This window comes from Sciurus carolinensis, chromosome 6 (genome assembly GCF_902686445.1).
Source record: "Sciurus carolinensis chromosome 6, mSciCar1.2, whole genome shotgun sequence".
NCBI classification, from domain to species: Eukaryota; Metazoa; Chordata; class Mammalia; order Rodentia; family Sciuridae; genus Sciurus; species Sciurus carolinensis.
This window is the reverse complement of record NC_062218.1, coordinates 149820516-149843472: the sequence shown is the minus strand read 5'-3', so window position 1 is coordinate 149843472 and position 22957 is coordinate 149820516. Positions and strand designations below refer to the sequence as shown.

Below are 22957 nucleotides of genomic sequence, written 5' to 3'. Positions count from 1 at the left end.
AGCCTGAATCCCCACGTCCTTCATGTTAGGCTTATGACCGTAGCGTCCTGCTTGGTCTGTAGCAGAAAATGGGAATAGCTGATCATCACTCCCCAGGGCCCTCATGAAGAAATGGAGTTGCTTAGTGCACCTGTCTGTCTTCACTTGCTTTTCCAGTTGGAACAACAGAGCTCACGCAGCCACGTGTGAAACAATGAACAGTCGGGTTTTAATACTCACTAGCATTTACTACCCTTTGCCGTCTTTCTTTTCATTTCTTTTCTTTCAAGAAAGAAACAGACAGAGACAGAGAAAAGACAGAGACTAGGGTGGGAGATTGGTGGGAAGACCCACAGTGCAGCTGTTCTTTAAGATAGTTGCCCGCCCTCTCATTTTTCTAACCCTCTTCCCATCTCCCAGCCTGGATGAAAGGAGATGGTCTATGTGAAAACAGTGTCATATGCCTTTTCTCTTCTGATGTCATCTATTATCAATCTTCTTTTTTCTCCCAGGGATCAGGTGTGATTTTTGTCACCCCTGTCCTTCTGATGATGTTTTACAATAACATTTTAGTGACATTTATTATAAATTGTGTATCTCTTTCAACATATTTTCATTCTTTTTTGTGAGCCTTCTCTGTTTCTTTGAACTCCTTCTTTGCAATGAGCCTGAGTTTCTTTGTATTATGATTCATTTCATTCTGCTTTAATTCATTATTTAGGCAGCTTAGCTTCTTACCCCGAGGTGCCATCATTTGGAATCAAGGCAATTTTCTTTTTTTTTTTTTTTCCTTTGTGTTTTTAAACAACCTGCATTACAGATGTGGATGCGTTTTTGAAGGCATTTCAGTAAATTCTGCTTTTTTTTTTTTCTGACAACCATCTTTCTGTTTGTCTGATTTAGTCTTTCTGAGTTCCAGGTCCCCTTCTTATTTCAGTTGTCCAGATGCACCTGCCCTCCACACCCTTACCCCCCCCCCCGCCCCCCGCACACACCACTCCCCCAACATCTAAGTGAGTACCAGCTTCAGGGAAAATGAAATGATTCCCCTAAATCAGAAGAAAAATCATCCCATTGCTTTTTGGGTCAATTCTTGTGGCCATGGTTCTCAGAATCCTGGGTAAGTGATTATCCAGGGTTCCGCAGGAACTTCTTCATATTAGTGCTTCCCCTTCATATGCTGCTTCAAAGCCCCACAGCCAGAAATGAAATCAAGACCAGAGCTGTGGGCTCTGAGGCTTCTTTCAAGAGGTCTTGAACTCCGGGCCTGTGTGCGGGATGGTTCTGTGTTGGCCCACCAGGCACATGCCCACCGGTTCTGTCACAGTCTTGCAGAAGGGAACACCCATGCGTGGTCTTCTCAGTCCTCTTCTCCAATCATTTCCCTGTCACTTAAATTCCCTTTAAAAATGACCAGGTGTAAACCTACAGGGTCATGATGCAAAAGGTTCCTGAGATCCAAGTCACCCTGGATAAAAGTTGGACCAATTTGTAGTCTTATTAGTAACTATGAGAATTTATCAAACCCCCTACTTCATTATTAAAAAAATTGACAATTCGTCAAGAGAAAGATGGTACCCTTCTGATTCCATGAAAATTGCAGGCTGTATCAACCTCGATTCCTGATGGGCTGAAGAATTAGGTATAAAATATGAAACCACAAAACAAATTGAAATCTTTTATCTTAAGACAGAGGATTTTCCCGAGGTAAAAGCAGAATCGGAACAAAAATATCAATGATTGACAGCTTTGATGAGAACACAATGTCAAAAACTCTAATGGATTCCTAAGAGAAAGGGAAACAAAACATTCTCTGGACAAAGGGGGAAAAATCCTACCAAGTACATGAATAAATAATTTGCAATTAAAAAATCAAAACTACTGTTAAATATAGAAAAAATTATCTAGTAATCATAGCTTTCCAAAGATGGAATGGGTTCCTTTCAGAGAGAGTGAGTTCCAAGTCACTGGATAAATTCATTAGAAAAATAATTATAGAGATCTTATGGAAGGAGCTCAGTCTTCAGAAAGACATTTGGATGGATATCGTTTAATCATCTCTTCTACTTTGAGAACCCATAATTAAGTGATGATATGTCTACCGATATTTTAATGACACATGCAAACTATAGAAGTGGCTTCCTTTGACTCAGTCATGCTGACCAACATTTCCAATCCTTACAGAGGATCAATGCTATGCAAATAGAGTCAGCAGCAATGAGTAACCTTGGTAGACAGATACTGATGGGGAAAATGGTCTTCATAACACTCTTCAGAGACAAACAGTACACATTCATTGCAGAAACAGTGAAACAACAGAAAACTTTAGAAAACAGAAATCAACCCTATTTTCATTGCTGCTTTTACTATACTTTTAGTAATCTACCTGCCCACTGTGCATTTTGTCGCAGCCCTGGAAAGCTGACCGAAACGGTCCTTGTGTATAGATTTGTATTATTTTCTTTTCACACTAAGTTCTTAAAGTGGAATTTCATTATCAAAGGTTTGTACATTCAGTGGGTTTTTCTTAATGTTGTCAAATTACCCTCCACAATGTTTGTACATTCTCCCCAGCAGTGTGCATAAGAGGATCATTTTTTCTGCAGAATATATAGTACCTGATACTATACTTTCTTTAATTTTGTGCTGATTATATAAACACCAATTGTCAGGGTTTAATTTGTATGTTGAATGCAAATTAGTGGTTTCTAATGCTGTTAAACATTTTCCTTGTATTTACTACCTATTTTATATAAACTACCTCACTTCTAAAGAGTAAAAAAAAAGAACACCATTTAAATGAAATTTTTTTACCTTTAGACACCTGAGTGGCAGAAAGGCTTGAGATGATGGTGTTTATGAATTTTGTTGAAGTCAAAATGTATCCTGAGTTATGGGTATGTGATAGCAGACAGCTCTGAGTAATTTATTTTTCACGTTTAAAAAAATAACAGCGGCAGTAGCAACAGTAAAGCCTGTTTTGTTTCAGTGGTTAAGGTTATAATAGTTGCAACTTTGTACAGCAGGGAAACTGTGAGGCCAGGTTAGAGCTTGGATCAACCAGAGAATATGTCGCCCAGTGAATTCAGCAAGTGTTTACAGAGATGGTCAGAAAGAGAGACAGAGACGGAAAGCCACAGAGGAAGGAGTCAGGCATAGGTTCCCTCTGTCACCTGGAAGATGGCGTGTGGTGGGGGAAGGGAGGTGTTGAAGGACCACTGCTGTCCTAGTTCTCCCACTCCAATGGCAGCTCTCTGGCCAGAACTTCTGTGTTGGGTGAGGACCAGTCCCTCAGCCCCCTTCTTTTCACAGGTGTTGAACCTTAATCAACATCCTTCGGGGTCTGCTATGGGGAACTCTGCTTTGGACAGACCTGAGTCTACTAGAGGAAACAGAAAATAACAATTAGCAAATCTATGCACAGGACCATTTTAGATAATGAGAGATATTCTGAAGGAAATAAGATGGATGAGGGAGTGGCCAGTGGAGGGCAGGGATTAGCTCGAGCAAGGGGGGAGACTTCTTAGGTGGGCCATGATGAACTGAGACCAGAAAGATAGCAAGGAGGAGGTTCATTTAAGATAGAGGAAACAGTCATGTCCTTCTCCCCATTTCCCAAGACAGAGGACCCTAATTTCTTTTGACAGCCTAACTGGTAAGAACCTCAGATTTTAAATACATTTCTATAATGTATTCTATCAGCCAGGAACCCAACAGGAAACAGATGGCACACTGAAAATGGGATAATTTGAGGAGAGTGCAATAAAAGGATGATTTGCAAATAGACAGACAGCACCCTCACCCTCTGGACAGGTTGCCCTCGGCTCTCTGGTCTGCTGTGAATTGACATCTGTGGGCCACTTTTTAAAAAATTTTGTTCAAAAAAAAGACTGATTTGAAACTAAGGTATTTGTTCTGAAATGTTATGTCTCTAATGTATCATATATCTAAATAAAATATGTTATGTTATAATGAATGCATTTAAAAATATATCCAGCATATTTGAAACATTGTTTTTACATTATGAAAAAATCACTTGAAATAATCAGAGTCCCATCTTTTATTGTATTCCTAGTCTGTAAGGTGATTCTCATTCAGTTAAATTTCTTTTTTTTTTTTTTTTCTATAGGAAACCCACTTTATTTTTTTTAATTTTTAAAAACTCTTTTTTATTTCTACAGACTGCACTTTGTTTCAGTATACACAAATGGAGTATAACTTTTCATTTCTATGGTTGTACACAATGTAGATTCACACCATTCATGTAATAATACATGTACATTGGGTAATGATGTCTGTCTCAGTCCACCATCTTTCTTACCTCTGCCCCCTCCCCTCTCTCATTTCCCTCTACATAATCCAAAGTTCCTTCATCCTTCTCTCACCTCCCATACCCCCAACCCCATTATGTATCATCATCCATTTATCAGAGAAAACATTTGGCCTTTGGTTTTTTGGGATTGGCTGATTTCACTTAGCTTTATATTCTCCAAATCCATCCATTTACCTGCCAATGCCATACTTTTATTCTTCTTTATAATTGAATAATATTCCATTGTGTATATATACCACATTTTCTTTATCTATTCATCTATTGAAAGGCATCTAGGTTGGTTCCACAATCTAGCTATTGTGAATTGAGCTGCTATAAACATTAATGTGACTGAGTTACTGTAGTATGCTGATTTTAAGTCCTTTGAACCCAATCAATAAATGGGCTGAGGAACTGGACATTTATAGAAGAAGATATACAGGTGATTAATAAATATCTGAAAAAGTGTTCAACATCTGTAGTAGTTAGAGAAATTAAAATTAAAACCACCCTAAGATTTCATCTTACTCCAATTAGAATGACTGTTCTCAAAAACACAAGCAATAATAGGTGTTGGCATGGATGTGGGGAAAAAGGCACACTTTTACATTGCTGGGGGAGTTGTAAATAGGTGCAACCACTTTGGAATGCCCTATGGAATTCCTTAGAAAACTTGGAATGAACCCACCTTTTGACCCAGTTATCCTACTCCTCAGTTAAATTTCTTAATGTGATACAAAGTCAGATTTCACTTGTTCGATTATGAGTCAAAAAATAGAACAATTGCTTTTTCTCAGAGACTTACCCTTCCATTGAGGCATAGTTTAGGAAGAAGTGGGGATATCCCCACTCCTGATGTAAGCATCAATTTGTAGATGTGAAAACCAGTAATGCAGTATTGGAGAGGGGTAAACAACAGATTGACAACAGAAGAATAATACTTAGGTTGGTAGGTATTTATCTACTAATATTTTTTATTAAGTAGGATTTGTATGTTCACAAAATGAGATTTCATCAGAGGCTCTTGTTTGGATTGCACAGGCATGCTATTTAAGAAATTGTCTTTCATAACAGTGCCTGCTTTTGTGACAGAATCCAGAAACCTGTGCAGCCCCTTAACGGTCACAGTATCTTTGCAGAGGATAAGATTCCAGAAAATCAAAGAGTCACAGAAGGCCAGACAGCTGTGGAAGAGTACAAATAGCTCTAATCTGAAATGCATGATTTATCAAATGGGAACATGATTGCTAGCAATCTTACTTTTTTTGGTGATTACGAAGTTGAGCATAGTAGTGCATGTGACTCTGTGAGGACTTATAAAGAGCTTTTAGAAACAATTATGCATGAGTCTTGGAGAGTTTAATTTAAGCTTAAGGCCTCTGTGGAGGTAAATGAAGAGGATAGAATGACAAAAAAGAAAAAAAAATTGCTGAGGGAGACCTTCAATCGGGAGAATATTAAATGGAATTCCTTGGGGGGAGGCCTGTGTGCGTTCCACTGGGGTGGGCTGATCTACATAATTGACTGAAACAGAATGAACAGCTGTGAAATACTGCATTTGGATGTGTGGGTAAAACAAAATTACAAAATATACAAGGTCACAGAACATGATGTGTTTTCATAGGATTATAGAATTTCTAAGCTTGTTTGGAATATAAGAAATTGACCAATCTTCCAGAGAGGCTGAATTACTTTACCAAGGTCATCTATTTAGTTAGTTATAGCATTTTATGAAATATGTGGACTGTGGAGTCAAGCATCCCAAATTCACATCCAGGCTCTCCCATTCACTGTATGATTCTTAGGGAAAATCACTTTACCATTGTCTCGATTTTCCCATCTATAAGATGAGAGTAACAATTAGACTTAATCGAGAAGATACATTTCAGTAACAAGGAATGGTGTCTTGAACTTATTAGTGAGTGATCAGTTAAGTGTGTTTGTCACCATTGAGAGAGCCAAAGCCAAAGTCACCTATCTCTCATAACAGTGTTCTACCCATTTACTCCATAAAGAGCAAAAGTAATGAGAGTTATAGAGGAGAGGTAAGTTTCCCAACCAAAATGGTTACAAGATACAGAACAATGTCAAGTCTTCTTTCAGAATAGGACAACAAAAGTTTTTAAAGCACTCTGAGGGAAAAGGATCAGATGAGAAGTATTCAAAATTTGAGTTCATTTACTAATGTTTAACTGCAGTATTTGGATCTTTTATTTGCATTACCTGAAATTCTGAACTTAGTTTTTTTTGTTTTGCTTTAAAGCTTGCAAAAATACGTATTGATATATTTTTGATAACTGACCTTTTAACTTGTTGATTTTTCTCTGGTAATGATGCACACTAGTGCCAGAAGATCCTTTTATCCTTCATAAATCCAATATGTCATACTTTTAAGTAAATGCATATTTTAGTGAAGTGAAAGTACGCTGTGCATCAGAACAGCAGGTTTCAGATAGTCGTGAAAAAGTCATCTGATTTTCTTTTCACATGAAGATGTTCACAAAATTTCTTATGGAATTAGATTGTCATCTATATAAAGAAAACAAGCAAAGCACAAGTTCAAAGTCACTTCATTCACTTCCTTATAACCTCTGGTTGAAATTCTTTTTAAAATTATTTTTAATTGTTCGTTCTATTTAGTTATACATGACAGCAGAATGCATTTTGATTCATTGTGCACAAATGGAGCACAACCTTTCATTTCTCTGGTTGTACATGATGTAGAGTCACACCATTGGTGTAATTATACATGGACCTTGGGTAATGATTCCACCATCTCTCCTTTCCCCTGCCCTCTCACCTCTCCTCATTTCCCTCTACACAATCCAAAGTTCCTCCATTTTTCCCTTAACCCCCCCCATTATGTATCAGCATCCACTTATCAGAGAAAACATTTGACCTTTGCTTTTTTGGAATTGATTTATCTCACTTAGTATGATATTCTCCAACTGCATCCAGTTACCTGCAAATGCCATAATTTTATTCTTCCTTATGGCTGAGTAATATTCCACTGTCTATATTCCACTCCTTGACCTGTACCCAAAGGACATAAAATCAGCATACTATTGTGACACAGTCACATCATTGTTTATAGCAGCTCAATTCACAATAGCCAGATTGTGGAACCAACCTAGATGCCCTTCAATAGGTGAATGGATAAAGAAACTCTGGTTGAAACTCTAACCAAGTTTTCACATGCTCAAGTATCTGTTTTGACTCTGAATCCTAAAGGGTCTGCAGAAAGGCCTAAGCAATGTCACACTGATTATAATTCTTCGGCTTTTCATTTTGACTGAGTGACAAAACCATCAGTTATTACTTAACAGTTGCCTTTGGTCTTATCCAAACTTGGATTCACAATATCATATCCAAATTTTGAATGATGTGGTAGCATCATTAAATCTCAGGTCATAACACTATAAAATGTCTGTTATGGCTTTGGGGCAAAAGCTGTTGTATTTCTTGGTTTTATACATGCTTTTAGTGACTCCTTGGGCTATGTTGTGTACTTAGTTTTCTTGTTCGCATTAGTGTTTTATGACAAAAGTCATTGTGGGGTGACAGTAGCCAGTGGCTAAGTAATAAAAAACTTATTCAAAGAGCTCTTGGCCCAAGCAGAATATTGGTATTTCCCAGGCAAAGCTTTCATCACGTGGTACAATCCATCCCCATAAAAGATGTTGCCCTCTTTAACTATAGATGATCTGCCACAGGTAAATGAGGCACCTTCCAGAGGCATCATGCACTGTTATCGTTTCCTTTGATTGAAGACAGAACTATCACCATACATGTAGTCTTAAAACTTAAATCAGGATACCTGCCCAAAAGGCTTCTAGCCTCACTTCACAGTCTCCTGGTATTGTAGAGGCGTTGAGATATTTAAGGCCATTACGGAAGTTTATCAGGATCCAGAGAGGCATGTTCACGAAAAACCCATTAACTGCGTTTATTGTATTGACTCATTCCTGTAGAGCCTCTGTCCTGTTTTAAATCAAAAAGTCCCAAGGAACAGATTCAGATGCTTATTGCTAGGCTTTTCTGAATAAGATTCATTCCAGGATAGCTTCTTCAGTAACAATGACTTAACTCTCAAATTACTTGAGAATTTTTACATAAATCAGGTACTTAAAGGAGACTTGCCTTAAAATCTTTAGTTTGAGAATGCTTAAAACCATAGATGTTTTCTTTTTTGTTTTTTATTATTGTTATTATAATCATCATCATCATCATCATCTTAAATTGGTGACACATGCCAGTCATGTGTACTTCAAATACAAACATGACAAAATAGTTTGTGGTTCCTGATCCAGAAAGCACTGGGAAAGGATGCAGCTTTGTTATGCATCTATATAATCTGTCTTACAGAGCTTACATATACACATGTAAAGTGATTATTTATGTTGCATATTTATGTGGTGAGAAGTTATGTACATTCATATATATACATACATATATATCCACTTTTTAAAAAAAGTTTCTATATTCTACATCTCTTCATTTATATAAACAGGTGTCTGTACCTGTGGTAAAATGTGTTATCAAGCTATCTACTCATTAGCTGGTAGTAGTGACTACCACAAAAGTTGCAGAAAATATTATTAGTTACAAATCCCTTCCTATTTTTGCCATCCTATAACAAATTAGGATGGCAAGTTTTTATTTGCAAAATAGGGCAACCAAGTATCAGAAACTACAAATGGCTTGTCCAAGGTCATTCTTCTTTGTATGATCAGGATTCCAAATGGTTGATTTTGGCTCTGAAGTTTATACTTTTGTCCAATAAGAGACACTTACCAATTCTTTGTAAAGAGTGAACAGAAAACATTTTAATATCTATTATCTTTATAAAGTGTATTGTGCCATTTAAAAACAGTAAGACACTGACATAAATATGAATGTTGTGAGGAAAACACTTCCTTCTAATTATTTTTAAGATATGAAGAAGACTTCTTGCTCCTGTGAGAGCGTTAGCTATTTTATTTTTCCTGGTCCAAAGCCCTAGTTCAGAGATGACAATTGCCATGAATGTGCATTATCACAAAGAGTGACCACAGCCTATAGCAACGTTGCAGCTTCGCCTCACTTAAACAGTTTGTTCTTCTCTGTTTGTCTCCTGCTCTATTATGCGTATGCCTTGTACCATTCATGTCTTTTGTATTCATCTTATTCAAGGAATTAAATTTTCTCTATTTCTGCAGATAGGAATTAATTCTGCTATTTTACATATGTAGTACTGGTGTTTGGTATGCCTATCATGTATCTAATCTATTTTCCCTTGAAAACTTCTGTTCTATATATTCACGTCTCCATGTTTTAATGGCAATTCAAATTGTATCTACATATAAAAACACAAACGAACAAAAAAAATCAGTGGACTAGTGAGAAATTATTATAAGTATCACTTAGTTAAAATAAATTTTAATGTTTTAACTCTGAGAAAAGAGTGAGATGTGGATGCTAATTTTAATAGAATTTATGGTATATAGAAATTCAGAAAATCCCAGTGAAAACAAAAGTAATCAAATTGGTAAGAAGATAAACTGTAGTACTATTTATGTAGGTTTGCTTAAATGGGTTAAATTATATCTATTTGTTAAAAATATGAAAACAAGAGCTGAAGAAATAACTCGTTTGGGAGAGTGCTTGTCTAGCATGTGCAAGGACTGTGGTTCGAATCCTCGGTGCCTCAGATGAGGAGAAAAAAAATAATGAAAACAATGCTTATAACCTAAGACACATTATAAAGTTTAAAAAGCATATAAAAATGCCATAAAATAATCCCCCAAATACAAAGATTTTTAGTGAGCAATACCAACTGCTTCCATCATTATAAATCTACATATTTATCCATTCAACAGATAATATATTGAGTGCCTTGCAGTAAATAGAGTGGAATCTATGCCCTTAAACAGCTTAAACTTTATTGGAAGAAATAGTTCTAAGGAAAATGAATAAGCAAGAAAATTTCAGATTGTGGCAATTGCTTGAAGGAGATGAACAGAAAGCTGAGATGGACCATAGTCATGGCAGCCTCTTTGGGTAGTCAGCTGGAGAAGGGCTTCTTGGGGAGGTGATTTGGAGTTGAAAGATCAGAAAAGAGGGCTCTGTGCCCACCTGAAAGACTCCTGTTCTAGGCAGAGGGGACAGGTGCAAAGACTGAAAGATAGTGAGGACACGTTGTGAGATGGGACAGGGAAGAAAGACAGGAACAGAGTATTCAAGATGCAATAGGCCACAGCAAGGATTTTGGATTTTCTTGGAAGAACAACTGAAATATTTAAGCAGAGGAGTCATAAAATCTAATTTATTCTCCTGTGTGGATAATGCATAGTAGGGAGGCAAATGGAGAGGCTGGGAGGTGAAGTTACTGTAGGGACTCAGATCTGAGGCAGGGGGACACCCACTCAGGAGGAGGCAATGGAGACAGTAAGGAAATGAAGCAGAGCAGCCAACAGAATGTGCTGAAGGAAAGGAAGGAATTGGAGTGAGCATCAGACTTATGAAAAAGGAAAACAAAAATTAACAAAACAAACGTTTGTAGGAAAGGAATCAAGTCAAAGCGGCAAGGGTTCTTTATATTAAGTAAGTTAATCAAATATTTTCCATTGCTAGTTGAGAATCCCATCCTGTTCTAAAGAATTCCATGCACTCATCCTACCTGGATTACAGGTTTAAAATGTACTCATGACATTTTTAATTGCAAAAGAGAAGTTCTACCTATGAACTCGTTCTTCCAAGCCAGAGCTACATCATACTTTGCTATCCCAGCACAGAGTGTGGTGCTCCTCACAATAAGCATAAATTGGTCAAATGCAACATTAATCTGCAGTCTTAGTTTCCTTCAGCAGAGGTAAATGTTTAAAATATTAAAGTACTTGCAAAATACTATATAGAGAAAGGTGAAAAATGGTAGATCGAAGGTAAGGTTTTTGGAAGAGTAGATTTTAGGGTCTCGAGAAAGGAAGGAGGAAACCTGAGAGGAAGAGGAATAGTGCTTGTCACGGTTCTCATTCACCTGTGAGGTTTATAAAACAGTCTAGGGACAGTTCATCCCACTTCACCCAGACACGGGAACTGCCTGTCTGTCAAACATGGTCAGGTGATTTTGATGCAAGTAGTTAATGGTCCACTCTTGGGGAAATACAGATGTAGTCCAGTCTCTACTTGCTAAACAGCAGGAGACTTTCAAAGGAAAATGTTTATCAAAAGTTGCATCACTTCTTTTCCTTAGAGCTTAGGCTAAATCGCAGTCACCCTGAGAGTCCAGTTTATCCTCTTCAACACCAGGGTTTAACTTTCCAGCTCAGGTCATGGCCCTGATAACAACACATACTTCTCTTTCTCTTCTAGAATCACAACCACGGCTGCCTGCATGATGGACCTGCGGCGGTACCCACTGGATGAACAAAACTGCACCTTGGAAATTGAAAGCTGTAAGTCTCTCTGTGAATTCAGCTAGAGTGAACTCTGCTTTGAGGTTCTCTGCAGGTGAGGGCTCCTACAGTGGTTCCTGTGCTGACCGAAGTCCTGCAGAAGTTCTGCGAGCACACAGAATTTAGTGGAGGGAGGCAGTGACAAATAGCGTCTTCCCTCCATAATGGTGCCACCCTTTTATTCCTTTGAAGGGATGTTTATGGAAGAAATAATCTGGGAATAAAAGGAAGATGATAGGATTCTGGAAGGAGACCAAAGACTATTCCAGGCATTCAAAGTATGGAGTTGGTGAACACAGTCACAACAGGCTTGAGAAAATAGGTGCAGGTAGCAGAGTGTCAGAAAGTTCTCCAATGGTCTGCCTCTCTTTGTCTCTTTTTGTAATTGTTAAGTGAACGTAGTCTTCCAGATTAGTTAAAACGTCCATGGATTATGGATTAATGGAATGTTTTGTTCTAGTTTTGAAACTGTTTTTGGTGTCTTAAGTTTATATTCTTGCTGAAGACCATGTGAAAAGCAAGGTGGGTATATGTGTGTGTGTGTGTGTGTGTGTGTGTGTGTGTGTGTGTGTGTGTTGCTTTTGCTCTTCTGAAACATGGTAGCTTTTCTAAGCTGTGGTTTTAGCTTCCATGTTGATTCAGTCACCTGCCCTGTTGGTTGGGCTAAAATGCTGATTTGGTGACCTGTCTTCATTTCAGAAGTCACACAAGGGATTGTCTGAAGTGGAAGAACATTTTGAATTCCTTTTTCTTTGTCAACCAAATAGTTGGGAGCTGACAATTTTACGTCCAGTTTTCTAGGTACTGAGAAGCTAGAGTGCAGTGAGAACACTCTTATCCTTTGTGAGGAATTTTAACTGTGACAGACCATGTGACTCCAGATCCCTGCTCTGAGCAGATATACCGCATTTATGACACATTGTGGGTATTTTGAACAATTCAAAAGATAGTTTCATTAAGATAGGATAATTAAATTTAGGTGTATTTTGTAAAAGCTGATTGCTTACTAATATTCCAAATAATCATTGTTTTCCAATTAAGATCTTTGCCTTACAAAACTATTTGAAGAACTTGGTCTATGGGAAATCATTGATTGATTTTATGTAAATATTTTTAGGATGGTATCATTGCATGTTGCATTTTTTTGACTTGTGCTTCAATTTATGGTAAAATATTGCTCAAAATTCAAACTCTTTGACAGTTTCACATTGTTGATGTAAGATTATTTCTTTAAAAAGTATGTTGTTGTGCACCACTCATGAATTTTTTGTGATAAGAGCATTTTTTTGAGGTAGAATCTCTGGAGATTTTAAATAATCACACTTCTACATGGATGAAGCATTTTCAAAGCTCTTACTTCATTTGAGTCTTTTATATCCCTCTCCAGTAAGTAAATTAGGCCTTTTGGGTTTTTAAATAATTGTTAGTAGTAGTTCATAAATATACATAGTAGTGGATATGCCATATTCATGCATGCACATAATATAATTTGATCAATCTCATTCCACAGCACCTCAGCCTTTTTGTTTTAAACTGATACCTAAGGACCTGGGCACCCAAATATTTTATGATGTTATTAAATTTTGATATAAATACTTTAAAAGTGACATGGTAATTCACTAGGATTTATATATTTCATTTAAAATTTGTTACTCTGTGAAATGAAGTAGATATTGATATTCCTGTCTTTATAGCTAGGAAAACAGACTCAAAAAATTATAATTATTTGTCCAAAATCACTCGCCCCTTAATGGTAGAGTAGACCTATGCGGATGTGGTTAATACTTGGTTTACCTTAGGAAAGACTGGTTTTGAGGAACCAGATTTTTAAAAATCTCCATTCTTATCCCCCCAATTCTAAAAATCAGGAAATTTTCCCTAAGGGAAATTGGTACTTAATAATGTATAGAGAGATAGCAGATCATTGCTATAGAGAATGAAATATCAGATTGCATTAACAACATGCAGATTCCCAGACTTTGTTATTAGAAATGGTTTCCTAATTGAGCAGAGTGAAACTCACCTTCCTTCCCCTTAAACAATTAGCTTCCAGTTGATGACTAGCATTCCACCTTATTTATCCACTAATTTGTTCTCTCTTCTTTCCTCCCTCCCTCCCTCATCTTCCTCCTTCTACCTCCTTCCCTTTTTTCTCCTTCTCATATTTCCTCCCTCCCTTTCTCAAATGAAATCAACCCTAATAGTAGCATTGCTAAATCATTAACACCTTGTCAGTGTATTCTGAGTTTATTGGTTCTGTTTCAGAGAAGATAACGTGATTCTTGATTCCCAATGACTTGGAGTGAGGGAATATTAGGAATGAGTTCTTTGCTCATTCATTTATTCATTGATTTAGGAATTTACTCATTTGTTATTTATTGAGCATTAATTATTTGCCAGGAATTCTAATAAGCTTTAGTATAATGGAAAGAACAATAGACATTCTTTCTGCTCTCTATGGTGAGGAAGATGAATCTAATGTAAATAAATACATATATGAATACAAAATTGCATTAGTCAAAGGTGTTATCCAGGTATTTAGTATTCTCTTAAAGAGAATTTAGAGAGAAGCCTTGAAATAAAGTGCTGAGGACTTTAGGTGGTCAGAATGGACTATGTTTGCTTCATTACTGTTCTTAAATTTAAAACGACAGAGACTCCTATAGAATCAATGGAATCTGAAGAATTTAATGGGCCCTGATATACTTATCACTATACAGGCCATGAGCCAAACTGCCAAAATAGAAAGGAGAATTCACTGTGAGGTGCTTCCATTTCTCTCTCTTAAAGCTGTCTTTCATCCACACGTTCTTGTCATCTCTTTGATCAGAGACTACTCATCATTTTTTGTCTACAGAACATGGGAATTTACAAATTTATGGACATATCTCATCTGGATTTTTCTCTGAACGTTTCAGGACAGGTTGGGAAAGGAACTATAACACTTTCCTATTTTTCTATGAGTGTGTTACACTAAAAGTATCAGTTAACACCAACCCCATGTAAGCATAATTCTTTAAATGTTCTGGCTACTTAATAATAAATTCCAGTACAAAAATAATGCATGGTCCCAAATTTGCCAATGCTTTGGAAATCCATTGATGCCAAATATAATTTAAGACTGTTAGTACAAGTCAAATATTTCTTCCAAGGTAGCTGATACTGGTATAAGAAAGCTAAGCAGTTGCAGAATTAACAGAGCCGCCCCTCCTGACTATTCCAATTTTGAAGATATGTGATTCTCTGCATACCCCACTTTCACAATTTTTCATTTTTTTATGGACCATACTAAGGAAACTCACAGTATAATATTATGCTGTGACCTCTTGACAGTGTGATTAGAACTTTATATATTTTTAAAAAGAGAGAAATCTTTGACTCGTGCTATCAGTCTAAAATTATATTTGGCAGCAATGGATTTCCAAAGCTTTGGCAAACTTGGTATCATTTATTATTTCTGTATTGGAATTTATTACTAAGTGTCAAGAACATTCATAAGAACTATATCTCCTTAGTATGTTCCATCCAGAAATGAAAAACTGCGAAAAATGGGATGGGGAGAAAATCATATATCTTCAAAATGGGAATAGTCAGGGGTGGCTCTGCTAATTCTGCACCAGCTAAGCTTTCTAATACCAATGTTAGCTACCTGACCTCATCACGACCTGTTCCGTCCCTCAGAAGAGCAAGGAAGCCCTATTCTGTTTCCAGCCCCAGTTCCAGGTTCTCCACTGGGGACATGTGAACTCCTTGTCTGGAAGGGAATATGGAATTCTCCCAACTGCTCCCTTTGATAACTAGCTCAAGTAGTTAAAAATACAAAGGGTCCTTTTTTTTCTCCTCCTTTGGTATCTCATCCTATCTTAGGGTGAGTAGATAATGAAGACACAATGTCTTAAGGGTGAGTTTGGTGCTCTCCTAACTCTGTTGGCTTTCCAGGCCGTCTCAACCTCTGTGGGATCCACAATGAATCATAAGGTGCAGAACTTTGCTCTTTCCTAGCAGGCTGTTCCAAGTGTGGACTGAGGTGGACAGCCAGACCTGTCTTTTGAGGTCTTAAAACATATATCCTATACACTGACCTTTTTGACAGCATCAGACACTTCTTTCTGGTCTCTAAAGTCACTGATCATTGGAGTGATATTGGGGAGGTCACCCTATTTACCCAGACCTTAATTTCCTCGTGGTTAAAATGGGGACAATTATATCTATCCCATGAGGTTTTATGAGGAATAAATGTAATACTGTAGATGAAGAATGCTGCACATTACTATGGATGTGGTAGCCATCTCATAAATAGCAACTTCAGTAATTAATAATAATACCATAATAATAGAAGTAATTAATAATAATACCATAATAATAGAAGTTTTATCATATTAAAAAAGTCCCATTTTAGCCAGGCATGTGAATACACACCTTTAATCTCAGGAGTCTGAGGCAGGAAGATCAGAAGTTTGAGGTCAGCATCAGCAATTTTGTGAGGCTCTAAGCACCTTAAGGAAACTGTCTCAAAATGAAAAATTTTGAAAAAGTGGGGGCTGAGAATGTAGCTCAGTGGTTAAGTGCCCCTGCATTCAATTCCTGGTACCCGCTTCCCCCAAAAAAGAGTCCCATTCTGCCGCAGGTTTGCATAAGTTCGAGAACTAGTAAATGCAGCTAAAGATGGACGCTTAGCACAGCTTTGCCTTTCTCAACTTTTGTGGAGTTTATTCTGGTCCTTACAGTGACATTCCAGGTTTATCTCACCTGTAGTGCTATTTACCTCCTCTCAGAATGATTCATCCACCTACATCCACAGTCTAAAATGCAAATGAACTTCTTTTACTTCTGCCTCAGGAAATAGAATTAATAACTAGCTTCAACCTCCAAAGATGTAGATTTAAAACTGCTTTAACAGCTATACTTAGATGTCAGTCCATTTGTGGTTTTATTAATATTTAAACTGGCCAAAGAAGGCCACCACCTGCTGATCAGGTAAAGCTTCCATGGCTGCTGAAGGCAAAGGTCCCTTCTGGTACAAACTCCTCATCCTAAGAGGTATTCACTGTGCTGTAGGAAAGCAGAGGGTAGAAATATGCCTATTGCTGTCTAACGGAATCCCACTTTGGAAATCTTAAGACAACTTGCCGATAGATTATTGATGGAATGAAGACTGTTTTCTTTATTTAACAATTCCATTTTAACTCATTCTTTTTGAAGAGATCAATATAGATTTATACATTTGAGCATTTGAGGTATTCAATGCAAATATACTATAGCAAATGCTCAACTTTAATCTTGAAGCCAGATATGCTACAGACTAGCTAATACAACTGTAAATATAGACTAGTAAATACAACTGTAATATTTTGGGAAACATAGAAGCAAGAAGAGTGCCTTGTGTTCTTGCATCCCAAAGTAAAAATCGTGGTACCTTGGAGTAGGTGAGTAGACCAGTAACAGAGGAAAGTAGTAAGTGGATAGGGCTCTGTCCTAGAGGGGTATACAGGAAGTTTAAAATACATAAACATATATATATATATATATATAAATGTATATTTATTATTATTACATATATTATTATATATTATTTATATATATATATATAGAGAGAGAGAGAGAGAGAGTATGAGTGAGTGAGAGAGAGAGACCTGTTAGTATGGTTTCCTGTATAAAATTGTGATCCTTATAAATAATGAGATAAACTAGACAGATTTTTGTGCAATGCTTGACAGTGACATTTTCATACGCAGTGGCCTTTATCATTATAAACACCATCATCATCATTATCATATTATACCTGGAATGTAGTGCTCAGAGTCACAACACTTCAAGAATATTCAGTAATCCAAAAAACCAAAATGCATATATACATAAACCAGGGCATTTGAAGGACCCAGTAGAAGAAACTGGAATTGGGGGTTGGAAGACACATTTACCCCAAGAAAGGGAAATTTAGGCTAGTGGGGGGATGTTGTGTTTGAACAGGAGGGCTATTTTCAATTAAGTACAGAATTTCCTCTTAAGAGAAAACACTACGTCTACCCTAAGGGCAAAATTTGACCAACCCTGAAAGATGCCAAAAGACAATTTGAGGTTGAAAAGTTAAAAACAGAAAATTTCATAGCAATTGCAGCCAGTGGAAAAATCACACCATTTCCTGGGGATGAAGAAGTTCTTTCATTGGACCAGTGATGGAACTGGATAATTTCTAAGTGGCTATGCATTGAGGGTTGCTTGGCACCAGCAGAAATCAAAGGATTTTAATTAGAGGACAATCAGGCAAGCAATGGTTTATATAAGGTTGCAGATCTCATATACATATACCTCGGGGAGCATGCTGCTCAGGAAGAGATGAACATCACCTCCCTGCTAAGATTTCAAGTAGGACAGAGCATGTGTTGCTGATGGTCTATTGTTATTCAGCTAGTAATCTTTCTTTTCTCAGATTTTTCTCATAGGATTACATTTTACAGTTACATCCTTGTGCAATAAGGTTAAGGCCCTATTATTATTTTTTTTTTTGCCTTTCTAAATAATTTAATCCCTCTTGAGTCTTTTGATCTACTTAAGACTCAACAGAAGATAAGGTGCGTATACATGTGCCTGTGCACATACACATGTAAAGGAGAGATGGAGTGGAGGGTGTTAATGAAGCTCCCAAGAATTTTAGCTGACCTTGGAAATATTTGAATTAGAAACTTATTTCTGTGAAACTTCAGCAAGGCTTAGTCATAATTATTCATCAAGGAAATCGCAAAGAGCATTGAAAATGCTCCACAGAGTCACTGCGTACAAATTTAATTTGCATCACTGTTGTGATAATGTCTGGAATTGAATCTAGTATTGTGAAATTGAGGGGTCAATCTTCCTGGGAATCCTTACTGTGGAGACACTTTGCTGGAAGGTGGTCTTGGTTTAGCAGTTATGAGTCCCTGGTGACCACAGAAGACTGCCTGAATGTGTACTTAGAACTTTTGGTACCTCTTCAGGTATTAACTCTGACCTCAGGGTCTATCTGGACTTCAAGATATCTGTCCTTTCATCTCTTCCATCATATTGACTTGGATATAAAGGGAATGTCCTAATATTGAAAACAAACCGTTTTGATCTTAAGTGTGTGTTTTTCCCTGGTACAAAGAAATGTTATTTTTTTTTCACATTTTTCACTTCCTCTTTTTATATTGTTTGTTCTCTCTTTCTGAGATTCCTATTAGATAAGTCTTGAGTCTCCTGTCTCAGCCTACTATGAATGTGAACTAAAATGCATAGAATTTTATCTTCCAGATTGCTAATATTTACTTATTTATTTTTATTTTATTTTATTTGTTCTACTTAGTTGTCCATGACAGTAGATTGCATTTATACATTTTGATAAATCATACTAATAAATATTTTTATTTTTAAAAATTTCATTAGTAAATATTTTGTTTGGCAACCATGTTTTCAATTTCTGAGAACTCTTTACTTTTGGTTACCTGTTTTCCACAGTCTCTTGTCCTGTGGAATGCCATTTTGATTTTAAGGATGCCTATTTATTTTCAAGTTCACTTTTGCCCCCTTCCCTTTCTGTTCCCTCTTGTGATAATGTGTGTTTGTTACCTCGTTCCTTATTTCTCTTGCTGTTGATTTTTTTGTACATGTCTCCTGATCTTGGTATCAATTCATGTTTATAATAAAGGCTTAGTTTGATCAGAACAAGTAGCTAATAGGGGTTGTCTGAACCCATCTGGATTTCTTCCACACTTGTGCATGGTGGTCTTCCACCTCCAGGAAGGGAACTGGGCTCACTTGCCAAGTACCCTCTTGAGTAGAGCAGGCTGGTGCCTCTCACATTTAATTGAGACTTTGATCTGGGACTTGGGCACTGTAGATTATTTCTTCCTTTCACTACCAGGAGGAACTGATGTAACTGGAATTGTTTTTCTCCATTCGTAGAGATGCCCAAGGCTCTTTGGGGCCCCCATCTATTTCTGTCTTCAGTAGGATAAATAACCTAAACGAGGACTCCAACAGCTTCACTTGGTTGGAGGTGTTTTCTTAGTGTCATCCAGTGTGTGATCTCCACAGTCACTTACATGACAGGGAAATGGTTCCATGTATAAGCTCAGAGTCTGAATTTATCAGTTCTCTAGGACACAGGTTCTCAGTCTTGATGCATGTTGGAAATATTGTGAAATTCCAAATGATGGAACCCCACCATAGATCTATTGAATCGGTAAGTTAGAAGCTCTGCAGGTGATATCAGTGAGCAGCGAGTGAGCCCTCCTGGTGTGGTCCTCCTTAGACGGTGCAAATAGGGACAGTGTTTTCATCAACTCAGAAGAGTCTGTTGAGTAACTCTAGTGTGAGATGAAGTCACAGTAGTCGAATTGCCATATCATAGAAAGTATCAAATTTATAATTTCATATATAAATTTGAATAATATTTTACTGGAAAGCGCCTACTTAAATTTCCAGGATGAAAGTTTTATGGTTTTAACTTCTTCGCACTTAGTTTACATTCATGATGATGTTTGATGAGACTTATAGGTTACATGGACATTTTTTTCCAATATAAAATGCATGGGTATAAGTAGAAATAATTTAATCTTTCAGGAGCATTAGGGTTATTTTACACATTGAAATAATTGGACAGAAATAATTTGGAATTATCAAAAATTGATATGATTGAAAAACAGACTAAAACAGTCCATTTGGTAACCAGATAAGTCCAGAGTTCAGGAAAATGCAGCCCTTTGACCACGTGGTAGGCACCGCTGCGAAGCTTAGCAATGTGTTGGCACAGAGCTGAGCTTTCAGCCTGTAGAACAGCGTGGAGCAATTACTAAGATACGGATTCCCATCACGGGTTCTCGGAACTGAAGCATTTTCTTAACAGCTAAGTGAATTCCTAAACCTCTCATGACACTGTGTTTGATGAGGCTCTGCAAGAAACCCACCTGGTGTACATTCACCTTTCTGAAGGTGACAGCCACCTTCTTTTAAGTTTCCACTGTTAATGTTTATCTTGCTTTGAAATTACCCATTCGATCAAAAAAATGCAGTATATAGGTCCTCACTGCATATTACAAATGTCTCCATGGCAAATTTCATAGAGAGAAGATGTGGAAGCACAAACTTGTTTATTTAGTTTTCCTTTAGGCTCAGGAAAGATGCCAGCAATGCTATCATCCCGCAACCTGTCTTCCTGGCTGGGCTTCATTTTGTACATGCTTCTAATTAGGTGAAAATGCCACATTTGTGGGTTCCTTAGCATTTTTAGTGACGGCTGGAAAGCACTTTGTAAAGCCCGATGTGAATGCTATAAGCCAGAGGCATAAAGACACCTGCAGACCTTCCCTGGAGCACTTCCAGAGGATGCCTGTTGTTTTCCTTAGATAGTTGCAGCCTATTGAACTCAGACAGTCTTTTCTCAGATTCTGAACTTGGTTCCCTGTATTACTGCTTAAAGATACTTACTTTTCCATGGACTGTCAAACAAGCTGGTTAGTTTTTGCAAATCATTGACCTCTTTCTTTATGACAGCCTCCAGAGTCCACTGTCCACCCCTGCCCGAACTCCATTACAGCCAACCCCATGATTATTGCATTATTAGCATGATCACTATCCTCACTGTCATGAGTAGGAACTACCATTTATTACAGGTTACTTTCTGCCTGGCTTTGTGCTGTCTGTACACATACTTCATCTCACCTTGTGCTCTCATGTGGTAGCTACTGATATCATTTCCACTTCAAAGACGAGGACATGGGTCTTAGAGAAATTATGTAACTTCTCTAATGCCACTCAGGTCAGCAAGTAAATGTATTAAGGTTTAGTTGAAGAGAAGAGAACCTGATATAGCTGATTTAAGCATAAGGGGGGTTATTTGGTTTACAGAATTCTTAGAAGTACTAACAAAAAAAGTCTATTGGCTGAGTTTTTGGATATGACTCCCCAAAATCACAGTCCAGCCTTCTCTTGCCAAGGCAGATACCCATTCTTCTAGGATACTGTGACCAAACACTGAATGCAGTGGGCTCTGCTCTGGCTGCTAGAACCAAACTCTACTGCTTCTTAGGTAATATTCACTGTAGATGCTGTGAGCACAAAGAGATTAAGGTCACTGTTTTGCCTTTCAGTCCAGTCCTGATTGGTGGACTGCATCTGATTGGCAGATCCTGGATCACATTTATAACTATAAATAAAATCAAAGTTGGGAATATAGTTTTCAGTGAGTTAATATCTTGTTTTTAAGCTGGGATTTGAACACAGGTTGGTCTGATTTTAGAGCCTACATCTTTAAATGTTGTATTTATCACTTCCTTGTTTGTAGCCTAATATTGGATTAACATATTTTTTGTATTATAATTAATTTATTCCTAATAATTCTGTCCTAATTCAATCCTACCTAATAAACTATATGTTTCTAGAGGATATTTGTTACTTTCTTCTCCCAACCTATGTCAGAACACTGGATATAAAGAGACCTATATTTTGTAAGAGATTCCATCTCCCATAATGGAAGCCTAACAAGCCAGACATTCACTTTCAGCTTCCTTGGGGTGCCAAGACCAAGACACCACAAATCGTATAACCTTGAATTTGAAATCTGTGGCATAAGAACTAGTAATGAGAGAAAAGTCCAGACTAAGAAAGGAATCAGCCATGGTAGTGGGTGGGTGGCAGTGCTTGGTGGCACATGTCAATGGCATCTGCAAAGAACTGTGATACCCAGCCCCGTGGAGCTGGCCCTGATGAATTTACCAGAATAGGTGTGCTCTGTAAATCTGGAACTTGTTCCTGAATGTATAGCTTCCACCACTGGTCCCTTGCCTTCTATAAGCTGCTCCTTATCAATTTAATAAATACCTCTTCTATTTGATTTAGCCCATGCCAGTTTCCACTGCTTGCAGCTAAAAACCTTGGTGTCTGGCCTTTGTATCTCCTTTGGTGCTTTGTGTATGACAGGCAGTCCATACATCTATCAGTTCACTATATTTATTTCACTAAGGTTCACTTTAGATACATCCTTTAAAACATTCAAAATATTGGAATTAGGAATCCCCTAATGTATATGTACCTCTATTGGGATTTATCAACCTTCTTCCTCACAATCTCTTTGGCAAGTGACTTCAGGCTATTTAAATGAAAATATTAGATACTTTGTGTGAATTGTCCTATAGTCTCATAGATCTATTTCTACGAATCTATTGATAATTTTTTGGATACTTACTGTGTACTAAGGGCATGACATTCACTGTCTCAT

The 22957-nt window shown here is 37.3% G+C and overlaps 1 protein-coding gene across 1 annotated transcript in view; it reads left to right on the top strand.

Moving 5' to 3' along the window:
• The window catches only part of Gabrb2 (gamma-aminobutyric acid type A receptor subunit beta2), a 238976-nt gene that overhangs the window by 107837 nt on the left and 108182 nt on the right, over window positions 1-22957 (top strand). Inside the window, 1 exon segment of the mRNA XM_047556881.1 lies at window positions 11642-11724. Within this exon segment, the coding sequence (XP_047412837.1) occupies window positions 11642-11724 (83 nt within the window).